The sequence below is a fragment of the Dipodomys spectabilis genome, unplaced genomic scaffold (assembly GCF_019054845.1).
Source record: "Dipodomys spectabilis isolate Male_0828 unplaced genomic scaffold, ASM1905484v1 ptg000148l, whole genome shotgun sequence".
Classification (NCBI taxonomy): domain Eukaryota; kingdom Metazoa; phylum Chordata; class Mammalia; order Rodentia; family Heteromyidae; genus Dipodomys; species Dipodomys spectabilis.
Window position 1 is genome coordinate 2,733,240 of NW_024870825.1, and position 19,907 is coordinate 2,753,146.

Sequence of the window (19,907 nt, forward strand, 5' to 3'; positions counted from 1 at the left end):
ACAAACAGCTCCTGCCTCCAGATTCTGTGCTCTAGCTCCATCTTGATTTAGTCTTGGAGTAAAGATCCAGACCCCAGAGACTTGGTCTAGCCAGCAGCTTCCTGCATACTTAGTTTGTGTTGGTGACAGGGACTCAGATACCCTGAGGGAGGGGTGACTTCATCCACCCACAGGTCTGAAGGCAGGTGAGGCTTTTAATCAGCTTAGCCAAAACCTCTCTTGGGAACCAAACTTTTTCAGCACATGCTGGGCTTGGCTGGGCAGTGTTCTCAATGGGTAACACTGGCTACCTGGGAATTTGGCAGCTAAACCCAGTAGTTGGTCTGGGGCCAGATGTGGGGACCTGCTCAGCCCCAAAACTGGTTTGTCCAATGGCTCGCTTCGCAGCAGGTGTTTTGCCCTGGGGTGGCGAGGCACAGGTGCCAATCAGAAGCTAATCAGTAACCTAACCAGGTTGGAGCCATGTACCTACCCATGTGACAGTGTCTGTTCACAGTGTGTCCAGAAGGGTGGTTCTTGCCAGAAGTAGACAAAAGAGAATAAGAAATAACATACACAAATACAAATAAAAATGAAATTAGGTTCTTGGATGGAGCAGCTATGCTTGAAGCTTACAGCTTCCTTTGAGCAAGTTTCATTTTATTATTTGATATTATGGCTTGAACTCAGGGCCTCTCACTGTTGCTTGGCTTATCAGTTAAAGGTTGGCACTCTACCACTTGAGCCACAGTTCCACTTCCTCAGAAGAGCCTTAAAAGACTTTTGTGCTCTGGCTGGTTTCAAATGTCAATCCTCAGTGGGTACCATTATAGGTGTGAGCCACCACTGCCCTGTTCCTTTTAGAAATTTAGTGTCCCAGTTCTGTCTGGATACTGACTGTCCTTTCTCCAGTGTTTTCTGCTACCTTACCAATTATATACTTCTTGATGCAGCTTGGTTTCAGATCTGGTTCATGGGCACACAAGGAACTAGTACTGGTCCGCAGCCTTGCCAAGGGTCCTCTCTGAGGATTTTACCTGACAGGTATTACTGGGTACTCTATTCCATCTGAAATGGGCCCTGAGGCACTTTAGCACTCAAGAATTTTGGTAATAGCTACTGCCAGTGCCTTCGCTCTGGGAAGCTGAGGCAGGGAGAGCCAAGAGTGAGGCCACCCTGGGCTACATAGCAATACCCTGTGTATAAACAAATAAACATCAAATAAATGAACCCAGTATCAAGAAACTGAGATCTGATTATTGAGATTAGCATTACAGTAAGAAGAGAGCAAAGCTGCCTGCCTTCCAGTTTAAAATGTAATAGAGGGGGCTGGGAAGGTGGCTCAGTGGTAGAGCACTTGCCTTGCATGCATTAGGCCCTGGGTTTGATTCCTCAGCACCACATAAGCAAAAAGAAAAAAGCTGCAAGTGGTGCTGTAGCTCAAATGGTAGAGTGCTAGCCTTCAGCTGAAGAGCTGAGGGACAGCACCCAGGCCCAGAGTTCAGACCCCACAACTGGACCCCCCAAAAAAGAAATGTAATAGAGGAGAGCAGAGAAGAGTGGTAATTACCAAGAGAAGTATGGGATGAAAGGGACTAGGAGTGATTGAGCAACGCTTCTGCTTTTAAGGTGAAGAAGCCTCTCTTCCCAAGCTGTGTGCTCCAGGTAGAAAAAAAAAAATAGCACATGCATAAAGCCAAGGCAGCAGGGATTCTGGGCTTGTTAGAAGCCCATCCTGGAGCCAGTGTGGCTGGAGAGGCACAAACGATGGGGGATGGGAGATAAGAGGCTTTTAAAGGAGCCTAGGCCGCACACAGAAATATATGCATATTTTTCAAATTTTGTTTCTTATATGCCTACGTCCTTAAAAGACTGAGAAATGAACACGTGGCTCAAGTGGTACAGCACTCAGTGAGTGAAAGGCAGGGAAGAGCAGGCCTTCCTGAGTGCAGGCCTCCATACCTGCCAGAAAACAAAACAAAACAAAAAAGTGTGGTGGTGTGGCCCACCACTGCAACACTGGGGGTTTCAATCAGGAGAACTGGTGTGTTTATTTATTGCCTATCTATTGTCCTAGGGCCTGAACTCTGGGCCTGGGCACTGTCCCTCAGCTCTTCAGCTCAAGGCTAGTGTTCTACCACTTGAGCCACAGCGCCACTTCTGGCTTTTTTCTTTTTGCTTATGTGGTGCTGAGGAATGGAACCCAGGGCTTCAGGCATGCGAGGCAAGCGCTCTACCACTGAGCCACCTTCCCAGCCCCGAGATTTTTAGCCTTAGAAAGGAAGTCTAGGCCTGCCCGGCCCGCCTCGCGGCCCTTACCTCTGCCCCTTCAGGCCGGAGCCGGGGTGCTTTCCTCTTGCTCGCCTCGCGGGTCTGCGCGGGCTCTCTGAGGGGAGTTGCCGGCCAGCTCCGCGCGAGGCCCCCCGGCTCCACGCCCTCCCCGCCTAGTCCGGGTGACGCCCGTCCTCGCCGCCCCGCACGGCTCCTTGGGCAGCTGCGTTCTGTGCGTGGCCAGGTGCGAGAGGCGTCTTCAGAAGCTAAAGATGGCTGTCGGGAGGTCCTTCCTCCCGGGCTCCCCCAGCCCATCCCGGGCAGACCGCTACTCCGGGGGGGGGGGTCCCCGCCGGCCGGGGATCCCCCACCCCGCCACTCTTCCACCCTTCTTCTCGCGGCTCAGAGACCGCCAGCGCCAGCGGCTTCGGGCCTAAGAGGCTCCCCGAGCGCAACGACGCGACGCACAGACGCGACGCGACGCGGCGAGCGCGCCGCCGCAACCAGCCTCCGGGACGGTGTGTCCGAGCCGCGTCCGCGCCTGCGCGCCGAGCCCCTGGGCTCCGAGCTTCCGCCCCCGTGACGTCCGCGTGTGCGTGCGTGCGTCCGTCCGCGCGTGCGCGCCTCGCGGCCGCCTTCCCCCACCGCGCGACGCGAGGGCGGGGGCGCTGCGTGCGCGCGCGCTCTCGCGTTCGCCTCTCGCTCGCTCGTTCGCTCGCTCTCGGAGGGCCGCTCTCGCTGCGGCTGAGGCTGAGGCTGGGGGCGGCGGCGGCGGCGACGGCGCGGGCGGCGGCGGCGCGGGCGGCGGACGGCGCGGGGCGGTCCGGCGGGTTCAAAGAGGAAAACATGGCGGAAAACAAAGGCGGCGGCGAGGCTGAGAGCGGCGGCGGGGGCGGCGGCGGCGCGCCGGGAGCCGCCGGGGCCGCGGGGCCCGCGGCGCAGGAGGCGGAGCCGCCTCTCGCCGCGGTGCTGGTGGAGGAGGAGGAGGAGGAAGGCGGCCGGGCCGGCGCGGAGGGCGTCGCGGCGGGGCCCGACGAGGACGGGGGGGCCGCGGCCTCCTCAGGCCCGGCCGCCGCCGCCACCGCCGCCGCCGCCGCCCCTGCGGCCTCGGGCCCCGCGGCTCCCGGGAGCTCCGCGTCGGCGCCGGCCTCGGCGGCCTCCGCGTCGGCGGCGGGCCCGGGCCCCGCGGCGGGGCCGCCGGCCTCGCTCTTGGACACCTGCGCCGTGTGCCAGCAGAGCCTGCAGAGCCGGCGCGAGGCGGAGCCCAAGCTGCTGCCCTGCCTGCACTCGTTCTGCCTGCGCTGCCTGCCCGAGCCCGAGCGCCAGCTCAGCGTGCCCATCCCGGGGGGCAGCAACGGCGACGTCCAGCAAGGTGGGTCTGCGGGGCCGGCCCGGTGGGGCGGGGGCCCGGGGCGGGGGCAGCGACGGCGACGTCCAGCCAGGTGCGCCCGCGGGGCCCCGGCAGGCTGGGGGAGGGGGCGCGGGCGCGGACGGAGCCGTGGCCGGCTGCGGGCAGTAGAAGGCACACACGGAGGCAGGCCAAGGGATCCTTGCGGAGCCCAGGCCCGGGAGCGTGGGGCTCGGGCTCGCGTCCGCCGCGTCGGGGCCGGGCTGGGGACCTCGCTCGCCCCAGCCTGGCAGGGGACGTGTGGGGCGCAGAGGGCAGCGCCGCGGGAGCCGAGGGGACGGAGGGACCCCGTCCTGAAGGGGAGCCGCGGGGGGGGGGGAACGGAGGGACCCCGTCCTGAAGGCCCCCCGCGCTCCGAGCCCAGTCTTCTGGTCAGCGTCACGTAAGTAAGAGCCGCTGGCTTCCATGGAGGCTTTAGCGCACAGCCTGTCGTTCCCAGCCTGGGGTTCCGGGGTTCCCGCATGGCCTGCAGTCGCCTTCTCAGGTGCCACCCCAGGTCCTGCCCTGCTCCCAGCCAGCTTGTTTGGCTCTTGTCGTTTCAATCTTCACCGCTCTTTCCATTCTCTGTATGCAGAGTGCAGAACCTTAGACTCGTGTCGCCGGTCTCTTCTCTGTCCCTAGGAAGGCAGAGCCATGGCCCACGCAGTAGACCTGAGTACCCATCGTCCTTTATAGGGTCTCTGGTGATTCTCATGTGTGCACTGAAGTTTGAGAACCATTATTTTTAAATGAAGGGTTCCTTGCTCCAAGTGTCTACGAAGAAAGACTTGAGTAGTCACTTTAAAGAAGTTCTCCAGGTCACTTTCTGACATATTTTTTCTTCTAGCACAGTTAGAATCCAAGATGCTTATTTTTGTTTACCTGCTCATCTCTTTTATTAAGATTTTGCAGAACAAATGGCTTTTGAGTGAGAAAGAATCATCTAGAGAGCTTATAAAAATGCTGATAGAGCGATTTATTCAGACTTTGGTTCAGTTTGTTTGGGTTGACTGTCTGTACTTTTTTTTTCCACCCTCCAGTGCTGGGAATTGAACTCGGGCCTTGCACATGCTAGGCAGGCTCTGAACCACACAGGCCCTCTCTTCCCCCAGCTCTTACCTTTTGCACTTTTATTGAGTACCTTATGTGAGCTTCTGTTGCTAGTGATACCCTACAGTTTGAGGAATTTGTACATACTTTCAGAAATAAGTCTAATTTTTTTTTTTTTTGCTTTTTTTGGGTCCGGTCATGGGGCTTGAACTCTGGGCCTGGGCGCTGTCCCTCAGCTCTTCAGCTCAAGGCTAGCGCTCTACCACTTGAGCCACAGCGCCACTTCCGGCTTTTTTCTTTTTGCTTATGTGGTGCTGAGGAATCGAACCCAGGGCCTCAGGCATGCAAGGCAAGCGCTCTACCACTGAGCCACCTTCCCAGCCCCAATAAGTCTAATTTTTTATTGGAGTGTTTGAAAAATCAGAATAAACTTGCTCTTATTTGCTGAATCTCAAATGTAAGCTTTTTAAAGAACTTTTTATGTTGTTCCTCTTCACGTTGAGTCAGAAGGGCTTTTTAATAGTGGTTGTGCAGATAACAATAAAAATACAAATTTTAAGATGAGCGTTGGTGGCTCATGCCTGTAATTCTGGCGACTCAGGAGGCTAAGATCCAAGGATCATGGTTTTCAACCAGGCAGTCTGGCTGAGACTGAGCTACAGCTCCACTTCTGGTTTTTTGGTGGTTAATTGGAGATGAGTCTCACTCACGAACTTTCTTACCCAAGCTGGCTTCCATCTGCTGTCCTCAGGAAAACTCAGCCTCCTGAGTAGCTGGGGTCTACAGGTGTGAGCTTACAAGGGTCCAGCTTGGCTGAGACTCTGATCTCCAGTTAACTACCAAAAAGCCAGATTTGGAGCTTTTGGTCCAAGTGGTAGAGCTCTAGCCTTGAGTACAAAAGCTCAGGGACACACCAAAATTTTGGTGCTAATCTGAGCAAACTTTCAAATGAGCTCTTGAAGATGAGACTTGTAGGGCACATCTGAGACTGCAGTGAGGTGAGGGACTGGATTAGGAGTAGCTTGCATTGGGCCTTGCTGTTAGGAAGCTATGTCCTGTTTAGGTCCTCTACAGTATAAAGTGGTTGAGTTCTTTCCTGTAAAATTGTATGTTCACTCTACCACTTGAGCCATCGCACCACTTCCAGCTTTTTCAGCTGATGTGTGGTACTGAGGAATCGAACCGAGGGCTTCATGCATACAAGGCAAGCACTCTACCACTGAGCCCACCTTCCCAGCCCTAGGTTTAATATTTTTATAGTTCCTGAGGGGTGATAGAAGAATTAACGTAAAAATGGTTCTAAGGCAGGGTTTGGTGGCCTTATTCCTGTAATTCCTGTAGTCAAGAGGTTGAGGCAGGATTGTGAGTTTGTGGCCAGTGTGGGCTACATAGCAAGACACAGTCTTAAACCTAAAACTAAACCACTGAAAAATGGTTCTTCTGAATTCTTCACCTCGTGTGAACATTCTGAAATAGTGGGAGGGGGAGGAGAGTGCAGAGTTGAAGAGTACTTGGTGTTTGTCTTCCTCATAGATCTCCTGAGCTTCTCCTGGGACATCGGCTAGAGGCCTGGGAAGGTTTTGCCCCAGGAGTACGTACACTGTTGAGCAGTTGTGACCTCTTTTTTGTGGCTTATCTGTGTGAGGTACTTTTTAGGCTCTACTTTAACATTCCATTTAACTTAATAAATTTGAGGGTTTTTTTTTTTTTCCCTTCCCGGTGCTTACTCTCACATGTGCAAAGTAAGGGTAGGCAAGGTCTCTACCACAGAGCTATATTCCCAGCTCCAAGTTTGAAGTCTCCCTACCCCTTCCACTTCCCAGTAGGATCTCACCAGTCCAGAGTAGGCTTGAACTTGTGATTCTCCTACTTCATTATTCTGAGTGCTGTGATTATAGGTGTGTACCATCAAGACTGGCTAACCTTGAGGGTAATTTTGTTTGTATATGTGCATGTACTGGTCCTGAGTGGGTGGGCACTGTCCCTGAGCTTTATGCCCAAGATTAGCGCTCTACCATTTGAGCCACAACTCCGCTTAAGGGTTTTTAGTGGTCTATTGGACTTTACTGACTGGGCTGCTTCCGACTGTGCTCCTCAGATGTCAGCCTCCTGAGTAGCTAGGATTACAGGTGTGAAACATCAACACCAAGCAAGGTTGTGGTTTTGAATGATAATAGAGTCTCACAGCTGCAATCAGTCACTAAAGATGTTTCAAAGGGATTGGTATGGAACTTAGTGGTAGATCACTTGCCCAACATGTTTGAGGTCCTGGGTTCACTTCCTATCACGGCCATCAAAAAAAGCTGAAATACCTTAACTTTAAACATCGGGATTCTTTAAACACAGAATTTAGGAATCAGGTCACCTAAATTAGTTTCTGAGCTTTACCATTTATTGTTGAAGCATCATACTCAGCATCTATAAATTTTGATTAGTATACCTGCCTCAGTGCATTGCAAAGCATGAAGCCCCAATCAATTGAGCTAGTTCAGTCATCTTCTAGCTCCCCATTGCTCTCATGAGTACTTGTATCTCACAGTTAACAAAAGCAGCAGGAAGGTAAATTGTATTTTCCTAGGCTTTCTACATCTACTTTTGTAAAAGTCATTTGAATTCTGAATCTACCTAAAACTTGTAAAAGTTTATAAACTAATCCTCTTGATAATGTGTAGTGCCGGTGCATAAAGAGTTCTAGTTAGGGATATTCAGGGTTGTTTTTTGTTGGTGGTGGTGTTGGTGGGACTTAAACTCTGGGCCTGGGCGCTGTCCCTCAGCTCTTCAGCTCAAGGCTAGTGCTCTACCACTTGGAGCCACAGTGCCACTTCCAGCTTTTTCTGGTGGTTTATTGAAGAATCTCATGTACATTCCTGCCCAGGCTGGTTTTGAACCGCCATCACCAGATCTCAGCCTCCTTAATAGCTAGGGTTACAGAGGTTAGCTGCCAGTGCCCAGCTGCCTTTTATTTCTTCATCTGTCCTAAGAGAGAATACTTCAAAGCAGTAATTCCTGCTGGCCTTGGACTCCTGGTCTTAACAAGTGGTCCTCCTGATTCAGGCTCCTGAGTATTTGGTATTATAGACCAGGGCACTGCCCTGCCTCGCTGAACAGTGATTCTTAGTTTCATGTACTGGTTGTAGGGTTGTGTCTCTTCGTGGTTTGCAAGGTTAAAGCAGTTTTCATAATTAACCATACTGTTTCATTATTTACCTACTTACTCTGCTGACTTAGGAATGGTGAAACGCAGTGATGGGTCAAACTTAACATGACTTAAGATAGTGACTTCAAGCATATTCAGTCATTTGTCTTTACTGGCACACTGCTAGTATTCCAAGTTGAATTAGCTTCCCCTGTCCCCCAGGAAAATAAGAAGATGTTTTTATGCATAGGTGTTTGGCAGACATTTTCTCAAGAGTGAATGGAAGCCGGGCGCCGGTGCCTCACACCTGTAATCCTAGCTACTCAGGAGGCTGAGATTTGAGGATCGTGGTTCAAAGCCAGCCTGGGCAGGAAAGTTCGTGAGACTCTTATCTCCAATAGCCCCCCTCCGCCCCCCCCAAAACTGGAAGTAGTGCTGTGGCTCAAGCCACAAGCTCGCCTTGAGCTGAAGAGCACAAGGACAGCGCCCAAGCCCAGAGTTCAAGCCCCACGACAAAAAAAAAAAAAATCAAGAGTGAATGGAGCCTGTCACTTCTAGGAAGATGGCTGACGTTACATATTCCCAGGTATAAATGTTGGCGCTTACGTGAAAAGTAGAATTTTGGAAAACTTGGATCTGTTGCTATAAACTTAACATTTAAAAAAATTTTATTGTTTAGTTATTGTACAAGAGGTTACAATTCCCTAAGTTAGGTAATAAGTACAGAGCATTTTGATTAGTGTCTCCTTCTAAGGCTTTTTTTTTTGGTGGTGCGGGGAGCAGTCCTGAGGCTTGAACTCAGGGCCAGGGCACTGTCCCTGAGCTTCTTTTGCTCAAGGCTAGCGTTCTACCACTTGAGCCACAGCGCCACTTCTGGCCTTTTCTGTGTATGTGGTCCTGAGGAATTGAACCCAGGGCCTCATGCATGCTAGGCAAGCACTCTACCACTAAGCCACCTTCACAGTCCTCCTTACCTTTTTCTTTAGTTCATGATTATATAAAGCCAGGCTTTATTTTTGCTGGGCCTGGGGCTTGAATTTGGCCTGGGTGTTGAGCCTGAGCAGCTTTTGCTCAAGGCTAGCACTCGACTTGAGCCACAGCTCCACTTCTGCTTTTTCTAAGTAGTTTATTGGAGATGAGTCTTAGGAACTTTCCTACCTAGTTTGGCTTCAAACTGCAGTCCTCAGATCTTAGTCTTCTAGTAGCTAGTATTATAGGTGAGCCACTTGCCCCTTCCCAAAGAAAACTATGCATTAAAACAGATTACGTAAGCCAAGTGTAGTGGTACAAGCCTATAGTCCCAGCTACTCTGGAAGCTGAAGGAAGGAGGATTACTTGAATGAGTTCAAGCCATCTTGGGCAACATAATGAGAACTTGTCTTAACAAAGAATCTGGGTTAAAGAGATTAAAAGAAATATAGAATGATTCATCTTTAATATGTCTGTGGTATGTATATAATTGTGTCTGCATATATATCACATATTATTGTGTATATGTGTATGTGCTGGTCCTGGGGCTTGAACTCTGGGCCTGGGCACTGACCTTAAGCTTTTTTGCAGAAGTCTAGTATTCTACTTCTAGAGTCGTATCTCTACTTCTAGCTTTTCTGGTAGTTAATTGGAGATAAGAGTTTCATAGACTTTTCTGCCTGGCTGGCTTTGAGTGGGGTCCTCAGATCTCAGCCTCCTGAGTAGCTAGGATTACAGGTGTGAACCACCAGCACCTGGCTTATGTTTTATATTGTGAGACTAGGGATCAAACCCAGGGCTTCATGTGTGCCAGTCAAGCTCTTGTTATCACTCAGCCATACTACCTTGCCCTATGTGCCCAAGGTTTTTTCTCAGTAGTACTTGTGTAGGAGTCTCTCTTTAAAACTTTTTTTTAGGGGCTGGGGGTTTAGCCCAGCGGAGGGGCGCCCGCCTGGCGCACGCAAGGCCGTGGGTTCGGTTCTCAGCCCTGGTTTTAAAAAAAAACCAACTTTTTTTTATTATTTGATGGACTTCTGGGGGTTTGACTCAGGGCTTCCTAGAAAGTGCTCTACTACTTAAGTCAGCCTCCTCCTGTCTCCTTCTGCTTTGGTTTCTTTATCAGATAGGGTCTTGCTTTTTGCCTGGGGTTGACTTTAGATCTCAGTTTTCCTACCTCTAACGGCATGAGCCACTATGTCTGGTCCCAAATTTGTATATTTGTCAGATATACAGCTTACTTGTGGCTTGCCTAGTAATTGAATTTTTATATCTAGCTCTCTTTCAGCTTTTGAGTAAGTGGTACTTTGTTTTTGGGGGGGAGCACCCGTCCTGGGGCTTGAATTCAGGGCCTGGGCTCTGTCCCTAAGCTTCTGTTCTCAGGGCTAGTGCTCTTACCATTTGAGCCAAAGCACCACTTCTGAATAGTACTTTTATATATCTTTTTTTTTTTTGGTCGGTCGTGGGGTGCTGTCCCTCAGCTCTTCAGCTCAAGGCTAACGCTCTAACACTTGAGCCACAGCGCCACTTCCGGTTTTCTGGTGGTCATTGGAGATACCAATCTCATGGACTTTCCTGACCGGGCTGGTTTTGAACTGTGATCCTCAGACCTCAGCCTCCTGAGTAGCTAGGATTATAAGCATGAGCCACCAGTTCCAGTTCTACTTTTATATCTTAACCATACAAAGCTAAATGGGGTAGGTCTTACTCCCTCTGCTTGTCCTCAGGCAGTTCTACCCTCTTGACACCCAGCATGAGTTGAGTTTATTTTGACCTTCACTCTATCAAGATGATTTCCAACAGGGGAGTCAAATCCATTCAGCGGTGGAAAGAACAGTCTCTCAAGGAAATGCTATCCAGACAACTGGAATGAAGTTGGATCCTGCCCCATACCAAATATGTTAACTTCAAGCTGGTGGGCAAACAACCCCAGTGCAAAAGCTAAGATCATAAAACTCTTAGATGAGAATGTGGTGGTTTGTTTGTTTGTTTATTTGTTTATGGTACTGAGGCTTGAACTGGGGCCACTTGCTAGGAGATATTCTATCACTACAACCATACCTGGACCCTAAGGCAGTGGAATCTTATTTGATAGTAAAAGAATCAGCAAAACAAAAGAAAAAAGTAGGCAAAACACATCATCAAAATTAAAACTTGTGCATTAAGGGATATTATCAAGACAATGAAAAGAAAACCTGTAGAATTTGAGAAACTAATTGTAAGTAATATATTGGATAAGGATGTAGTATCTAGAATATATAAAGAACTCTTACAACTTAATAAAGAGAAATCAAAGTAAAAATGGGTCAGACATCTGAGTGAACATTTCTCCAAAGAAGATGTATAAATGGCCAATAAACACATGAAAAGATTTTTTGTAGTCCTTGCTGGGGGCTGGGGTCTCTCATACTGGTAAACCTAGCTACTTAAAAGATCCTCAGGATGGGACCTGGAAGATCTCTGTTCAAAGCCAGCACAGGCAGCAAAGTTCTTGAGACAACATCTTCAATTAACCAGCAAAATGCTGGACAACATCTTCAGTTAACCAGCAAAATGCTGGACTAGTGGCTTGGTAGGAGTACTAAAAAATCAGCCAGGAACAGGCAATCCAAGGGAGAGCATGAGGCCCTGAGTTCAAACCAACATACTGGCACCTGGGTTTGATCCAGGTGTGTGTGTGTGTGTGTGTGTGTGTGTGTGTGTGTGTGTGTGTGTGTGTGTGTGTGTGTGTGTGTGTGTGTGTGTGTGTGTGTGTGTGTGTGTGTGTGTGTGTGTGTGTGTGTGTGTGTGTGTGTGTGTGTGTGTGTGTGTGTGTGTGTGTGTGTGTGTGTGTTGTAAACAAAACCACAGGAAGATACTTAACATAGTGAAATGTCTCTTGTCCAAAAACTGGAAATTGTTGGCAAGGCTTTTGGGAAATTAGGGCCCTTGTAAATTATTGGTGGAAATGGCACCTGGGTTTGATCCAGGTGTGTGTGTGTGTGTGTGTGTTAAACAAATTGTGTGTGTGTGTGTTAAACAAATTGTGTGTGTGTGTGTGTGTGTGTTAAACAAAACCACAGGAAGATACTTAACATAGTGAAATGTCTCTTGTCCAAAAACTGGAAATTGTTGTCAAGGCTTTTGGGAAATTAGGGCCCTTGTAAATTATTGGTGGAAATGTAAAATGGGGCTGCCATTGTAGAAAATACTTTGGTGGTTCCTCAAAGAGTTAAACATATATGTGTCCCAGCAGTTCTAATCTTACATTCTTTAGTACTCCAAAAGATTGAAAACAGGAACTCAAACAGATTCCTGCCAGTGTTCATTGCAGCACTTTTCAGTGCTGGAGATAGAACTCAAGGCCTTGAGCACTGAGCCAATATTATACCACTGAACTATATACCCAATGTACTATAATAGTTGAAAGGTGGAGGCAAAACTTGTGTCCATTAAGAGAAGCATTGATAGCCATGTGATATACACATAAATGAGATATTCAAGAAAGAAGAGACTGTAGCAGGGACTGGGAAGGTGGCTCAGTGGTAGAGTGCTTGCCTTGCATGCATGAAGCCCTGGGTTCGATTCCTCAGCACCACATAAGCAAAAAAGCCGGAAGTGGCACTGTGGCTCAAGTGGTAGAGCACTAGCCTTGAGCTGAAGAGCTGAGGGACAGTGCCCAGGCCCAGAGTTCAGGCCCCACGACCGGACCCCCCCCCCAAAAAAAAAAAAAAAGACTGTAGCATACACATATAATCCCAATAACGCAGAATATTGATGCAGGATGGTGAGCTGAAGGCCATACTGAGACACTGCCTCCCAGGCTCCCAAATGAGGTTCTTAATAGGCTACTTCATGAATGAATATTTGAGAATATCCACACAGAAGATGACAAACAGGATTAAAATAATATGAAGCATTATGAGTAGGAGCAATCATGAGAGAAAGTAGATTTTTTTTTTTCTCCTGCCCAGTCCTGGGGGGTTGCACTCAGGGCTTGAGCACTGTCCCTGAACTCTCTTTTTGCTAAAGGCTAACTCTACCGTTTGAGCCACAGTACCACTTCCATTTGTTTTCTTTTTTGTCAGTTGTGGGCTTGAACTCTGGGCTTGGGAACTATCCCTGCGCCCTTCAGCTCAAGGCGAGTGCTCTACCTCTTGAGCCACAGCACCATTTCCGGTTTGCTAGTAGTTTTTTTGGAGATAAGAGTCTCATAGACTTTCCTGCCTGGGCTTTGAACCCTGAACTTCAGATCTCAGCCTCCTGAGTAGTTAGGATTACAGGCATGCACTACCGGTGCCCAGTGTGTTTTTTTCTTTTCTTTTTATGTGGTACTGAGGAATTGAATCCAGGGCTTCATGCATGCCAGGCAAGCGCTCTACCACTGAGCCATATTCCCAGCCCGATGTTAATTTTTTATTAGCGTGCCTTATCTATACAAGAAGGGTTTCTTGGGGCTGGGAAGGTGGCTCAGTGGTAGAGCGCTTGCCTTGCATGCCTGAGGCCTGGGTTAAATTCCTCAGCACCACATAAGCAAAAAGAAAAAAGCCAGAAGTGGCTCTATGGCTCAAGTGGTAGAGTGCTAGCCTTGAGCTGAAGAGCTGAGGGACAGCACCCAGGCCCAGAGTTCAGACCCCACGACTGGACCCCCCAAATAAAAGGGTTTCTTTGCAACATTGCCAACAATATATACAGCATATTTCAGTCAACACTCCTCTCTCTTGCTTATCTACTTTGAAGTGCTTAGGGTTTGATTTGTGTATTTATATGTTGATTTATGTATTTAGTCCCCTCCCTCCCCCAATCAAACACGGATCCTCAAGCATACTAGGTTAGTATTCTACCACAGCCAACAAAACAGATTTTGGAATTTTCTAAGTTAGGCTTGGGGAGTTGTTGGTTAGTGACTGCAGAGTTAAAGAGGACTACAGTTTTGGTAATAGTAGTTATGGTTGGATACCTGCTCACAATTGTAATACCACAGTTGTACAAGTAATAGTTAAAATAGCAATATTGTGGGTGAGCATGGTGGAAGACCCTCTGTAGTCTTTTACTTGCACTCAGGTTTGAAAGCAAATATTGTTATGTAATTTCACCAAGATGAACTTACTACAAGTTTTCCATTCTAGAGTTTTAAATAACATCTTAAAATTGTCTTATTACATATTTAACAGGTTCTCACTATGGATTTTTCTTTTTTTGATGGTGTTCAGGTTGAACCCAAGGTCTTTCACATGTCAGATAAGTGCTCTGCCATTGAGCTATACCTGCAGCCCCAGGATTCTCTGTTTTAGAATTCACTAAGTTAGTAAAATAGATTTGTGACCTCAGTATTAATTATTTCATTGCTTTAATACAGTCTTCATGGACTTGAGCAGAGTGGCAAAAATTTGACTTACCTAACACGTTTCCAGAGGTTAAACAAGCCCCTGCTCTTTTTCTCATTCCCTTTCCTCCTCCTTTTCCTCCTCTCCCACCTCCTCTTTCTGGGGCTTACACTCAGGCCAGGCTACTACTAGAGCCACAGTTCCACTTCTGGCCTTTGGTAGTTAATTGAAGATAAGAGTCTGTCTGAGACTAGCTTAGAACTAGGATCCTCAGATCTCAGCCTTCTGAGTAGGATTATAGGTGTGAGCTACTTGGTGTTTGTCTCTTCTTTCATCTCTTACACTAACCATGTCCTAGGGTCTAGTTAGTGCCACATTTCCCTTGCATCTTTTGTTGTGATTTCAGTATTTAGAATGGCCCCACCTATAAAGCTGAAGTGCCTCTAATGTGAAATACACCAAGTATATCCTTTTGAAGAGAAAAGTGCTAGAAAGCTTCATTCAGGCAGGACATAATTCTGTGTCCATGAATTAACAGTAAAAATTTCTAAGAAATGTCTTTAAACCTAAATGCACATAAAACAGTGTGAAAAGGCAAAAATGGGCTGGATATGGCTCAGGTAGAGTACCTGCTTAGCAAGCAAAAGTAGGTTGGTTCAAACTCTAGTGCCACCAAAAACAAACCCACAGAACCTTTGATGCTAAGGATATAGACTCATGATAGAGTATACGTCTAGCATGTACAAGGCCCCGGGTTAACTCAGTACTGTAAAAAGCAACTTTATTTTTTATTTTTTGTTGGTCATGGGGCTTCAAATCTGGGTCTGGGTGCTGTCCCTCAGCTCTTCAGCTCAAGGCTATCGCTCTACCACTTGAGCTACAGCACCACATCGGTTTTCTGGTGGTTATTTGGAGATAAGAGTCTCATGGACTTTCCTGCCTGGGCTGGCTTTGAACTGTGATCCTCAGATCTCAGCCTCCTGAGTAGCTAGGATTACAGGCGTAAGCCACCAGCACCCGGTTTAAAAAGCAGCTTTAATTGGGAGATTGGGATGTGGCTCTATGGTAGAGTATTGCTTATTTAGCATACTTGAGACCCTGTGTTTGATTACTAACATTGCAAGGAAACAAAAACCCTAAACCCCCTAATGGACATAATTTACACACTATAGATACCATATTTGAAGTGTATGGTTTGGTAGTTTTTAGTGTGCTCACTTGGTTGTGCAAGGATCAACACAATCAATTGTAGAACATTTTCATTACTTGCGGAAGAAACTGCTCATTAGTGATTACAGAATTACCTGTACCAATTAGTAGTTATTCCCAGTTTTGTCCCAACACTTTATAGATTTTGACAACTAGTGTACTTTATATATTTTCCTACTTGAGATTTTTTTGGTGTGCCAATTCTAGGGTTTTTGAACTCAGGGCCTGGACACTGTCCCTGAGCTTCTTTGCTTATGGCTAGCATTTTAAACAGATCCACTTGTGACTTCTTGGTGTTTAATTGGAGATAAGTGTCTCACAGACTTTACTGACCTGGCTGACTTCAAATCGTGATCCTCCGATCTCAGTTTCCTGAATAGGATTATAGGCCCAAGCTACCAGTCTGGCTAGACATTTCTTATAAGTAGAGCTGTAAGCTTCCTCCCTTCCCCCAATTGTAAAGAGTTTATTTAGCAAGGAAAAAGTAAAGGCTACTCTGGAGAATGAGTAGCGGGACTGGAAAATTGGTTGTCTACCTTGTGGTTGGCCAGCTGTTTTGTATTATTCCCCTCCCTTTTGGCAGTCTGTCTGATGGTGACTGGTTTGAAGCAAGGCCCCTCCCTGGGCGGTGGCCCAAGGATGGTGGCTTGGCTGTCCTTAGTTAGGGCCAGAACCTTAGACCCTCTCTCAGTGGTTGCCACTGGTTGGGGGAAACCAAGCTGGCCTGAACTGGTGGCCTGATGTTTTCCTTCATTTCCCCCTCAGAGTGTTCCCTGACTGCTGTTGGGACATGGTGGGGGTGGGGTAATCAAGTTTCATACTAGCTGCTTCCTGCTGAATGAGCATGGTGAACCCCAGATGAGTTCTAAGATTTTTTTTTTTTTTTTTTGGTGCCAGTCCTGTGGCTTGAATTCCTGCCCTAGCTTCTTTTTGCTTAAGGCTAGCGCTCTACCACTTGAGACACACCTCCATTTCCAGTTTTTGGTGATTAATTGGAGATGCCTCTTAGGGATGTAAAATGTGAAATCAGAAACAGAACAAAATGATTGGTGATTAAAAATGGGGCCAAATATTACAGGCAAAACCCTTCTGTAGAGAGAAACTCCAGGTCAGATGGCCAGCAGTCAGCCTGAGCCTTTTCCACCCTTGCTAAAAAGCAGAACATCTCTCCCTCACTCAAGTTTACCGGGCTGGCAGCGTTGAGGTTTACCACAAACTTTGCTGAAGGCCACTGACAATCTTGAGAATTATCATCAGCTGTACTGAGTTGCTGTATTAGTCAGGAGCTTATAATAGTCTATTAGCCTACCCCTACCCAAGGTTTGGTTTTGACTTTTGTAATCTAAGGATATGTTTTGACTTTCTGTAATCAAGTATCAATATCATTGATCGCATCAGTCATGCTGACAAAGTCAAGATTATATTTTGCCTATGCTTTTTGCAACTCAAGGGTATGTTTTGCTTGCTTGCTTTGGCAAACATCACCTATGTGTAAGCCCTTTCTATGAAAATGAGGCTTCTCTCCAAATCTCTTGAGAGCTGGAGCCAGTTGCTACATGGCTAATAAAAGGCTTCCAGCCACATTGACTGAGTGCTGGTGACTCCTTTTGCCCATTGTGGGTTCAAGTCCCACCAGCTCTGGGAAGCTGGGATCCTTCAAGGGACTTTTTGTGCCCCAGTTGCCTTTGAACTGTGGTTCTCAGATCTTAGTCTCTGGAATAGCTAGGATTACAGGTGTGAGCCACCGGTGACCAGTACTCTTTTTTTTTTTTGGTTGGTTGTAGGGCTTGAATTTAGGCCTGTGCATAGTCCTCGAGCCTTTTGCTCAAAACTCGTGCTCTAGCTCTGCTTTCAGCTTTTTTTGTTGTTGGTGGTGGTTGTGGGGCTTGAACTCTGGGCCTGGTCGCTGTCCCTGAGCTCTTCAGCTCAAGGCGAGCGCACTACCACTTGAGCCACAGGATCACTTCCAGTTCTCTGGTGGTTTATTGGAGATAGGATTCTCATGGACTTTCCTGCCCAGCCTGGCTTTGAACCATGATCCTCAGATTTCAGCTTCCTGAGTAGCTAGGATTACAGGTGTGAGCCCTTAGTGCCCAGCTCAACTTTTTAAAAAACAGTTTATTGGAGATAGGAATCTTAAGGGTCAGGTGCTAGTGGCTCACGTAATACTGTCTATTCAGGAGACTGAGAGCTGAGGATCCTGCTTGAAGCTAGCGTGGGCAAGGAAAGTCTATAGATTATTATCTCTAATAAATACTTGGAAAAAACCAGAAGTGGCTCTGTGGCTCAAATGGTAGAGTGCTAGCCTTTGAACAAAAGAAGCTCAGGGACAGTACCCAGTCCTCAGGACCAGCCTTCTTACCCCCCCCCCCCCCCCCCCAAAAAAAATTGTAAGGACTTAATTGCAAGGGTTAGTTTTGAACAGTAATCTTCAGCTCTCTCAGCCTTGTGAGTTGTTTAGGTTTACAGGTGTGAACCACCAGTCCTAGCCCCTGGTTCTCTGTGGCATGGATTGGCCAGGGTGTGGTTATTTCTCATGATCTGCCATTTCATCTTATTTTCCTGTTTTAATTTAAGAGCACCCTTGGTCTTGAACTTTCCTACATTTGTTTCCAAATAAAGTCAGTCTCCTTGTGAAAGTTTGAAAGCTCTTTGTTCTTTTAGCTTTCCTTTTCCCTTGGGCAAATTCTTTGAGCCTGTGCTCTGAGTGGTGGATGGAGAGACAGCTACTTTCTTCCTGGGTGGACAGAGCACCGGATACTGGGTTGGAGCAGCAGCCTCAGTCTCATTGGTCTGCCTGTTCCTTGTAAGGGTCTCGAACTGTCTGAGTAACCTGTGTCAACCGAGTTTTTGGCCGAGGTGCCTGGGATAGTCTTTGCCCTGGGAATAGGGTGTGAGGAAGAAGGAAGCTTCTGATTTGGGGCTACACTACCTTGAATTTTTGCACTTGGAGTCAAAAGATGTGTGAGATAAGACAGACAATCTTGGAGGAGGTAGTGTAGTCCTTGACTTGGAGTTGGTCAAAGAAGTCTTTTGGGGGCTGGGAAGGTGGCTCAATGGTAGAGTGCTTACCTTGCATGCATGAGGCCCTGGGTTCGATTCCTCAGCACAACATAAGCAGGAAAAAAAGCCGGAAGTGGCACTGTGGCTCAAATGGTAGAGTGCTAGCCTTGAACTGAAGGGCTGAGGGACAGCACCCAGGCCCGGAGTTCAAGCCCCACGATCGGACCAAAAAAAAAAAGTCTTTTTGTCTATCCCCCTTGGAATGTTGCTTCAGGCTGACTTGGTAGCTGAGGGGATGGATTTTGGCTCAGGTGCCTTAGGCTAGTTGTTTGTGTTAAGATTTGATTTGCTTTCTTGAATGAACAATTGTTTTTTGGTTTGTAACTCTGGCTCAATTTTCAAATAGTAAATGGTTGCTATCCTCTATATATATACATATATATATATATATATATCTGTATTTATCTACATATCTAACTTTCTAGCTGCTACTGCTATTTGAACTACTAAGTCAGTGCTATACCACTCCAGACACATCTGCCACCCTTTTTACTAATATTTTTATTTTCAAGTAGGTTCTTGTACTTTTGCCCAATGCTTTAACAATGAACCTTCTGTCTTTGCTTCCTACATAACTGAGTTTACAGGTGTGTATTACCACATACAGTTGTTTTAAAAATTAATATTTTCTTTGTGGTGCTGGTACTGGGGATTAAACTCGGTCTGGGCACTGTCCCTGGTTTTTTGTTTTTTGTTTTGCTCTACCACTTGAGCCACGGCTCCACTTCTAGCTTTTTGGTGATTAATTGGAGATAAGAGTTTCATGGACTTGCCTGCCCAAGCTGGCTTTGAACCAGTCTTCAAATCTCGGGATTGCAGGCATGAGCCACAGTACCCAGCTTTCTCAGTGTTACTTTTCATTTCCTTTATAACTAAGGATGTTGAACATTTCATCTATTCATTTGCCATTTGTACTTCTTTTAAAAATTTGTCAAGTTCATTTACTCATAATAACATGATTTTTTTTGGGGGGGGGGGTCTGGTCATGGGGCCTGAACTCTGGGCCTGGGCACTGTCCCTCAGCTCTTCAGCTCAAGGGCAGCGCTCTACCACTTGAGCCACAGTGCCACTTCCGGCTTTTTTCCCCCTGCTTATGTGGTGCTGAGGAATCGAACCCAGGGCCTCATGCATGCAAGGCAAGCGCTCTACCACTGAACCGCCTTCCCAGCCCAATAACATGATTTTGTATTGTAATTTTTAGAGCTCCGTATACTTGGTTATTAATCCTTTGGCGAGTGAGTAGTTGGCAAAGATTTTTTTTCATCCTGTAGGTTGTCCTTTCCGTCTAGAAATCATTTTCTTTGTGAGTAAGCTTTTTTATTTATTTATTTATTGGGTCCGGTTGTGGGGCCTGAATTCTGGGCCTGGGCGCTGTCCCTCAGCTCTTCAGCTCAAGGCTAGCACTCTACCACTTGAGCCACTGCACCACTTCCATCCTTTTCTATATATGTGGTACAGAGAAATTGAACCCAGGCCTTCATGCATGTGAGGCAAGCACTCTACCACAAAGCCACATTCCCAGCGCTGAATTAATTTTTGT

At 47.4% G+C, this 19,907-nt stretch overlaps 1 protein-coding gene across 3 annotated transcripts in view; it reads left to right on the top strand.

The window, feature by feature from the left end:
* Positions 1–3,096: 3,096 nt before the first annotated feature.
* Positions 3,097–19,907, top strand: part of Trim33 (tripartite motif containing 33) — a 76,786-nt gene continuing 59,975 nt past the window's right edge. For all 3 annotated transcript variants that reach the window (XM_042692266.1, XM_042692267.1, XM_042692268.1), the window contains exon 1: positions 3,097–3,622. In XM_042692266.1, coding sequence (XP_042548200.1) covers positions 3,097–3,622 — 526 coding nt within the window. The remainder of the gene's footprint in view (positions 3,623–19,907) is intronic.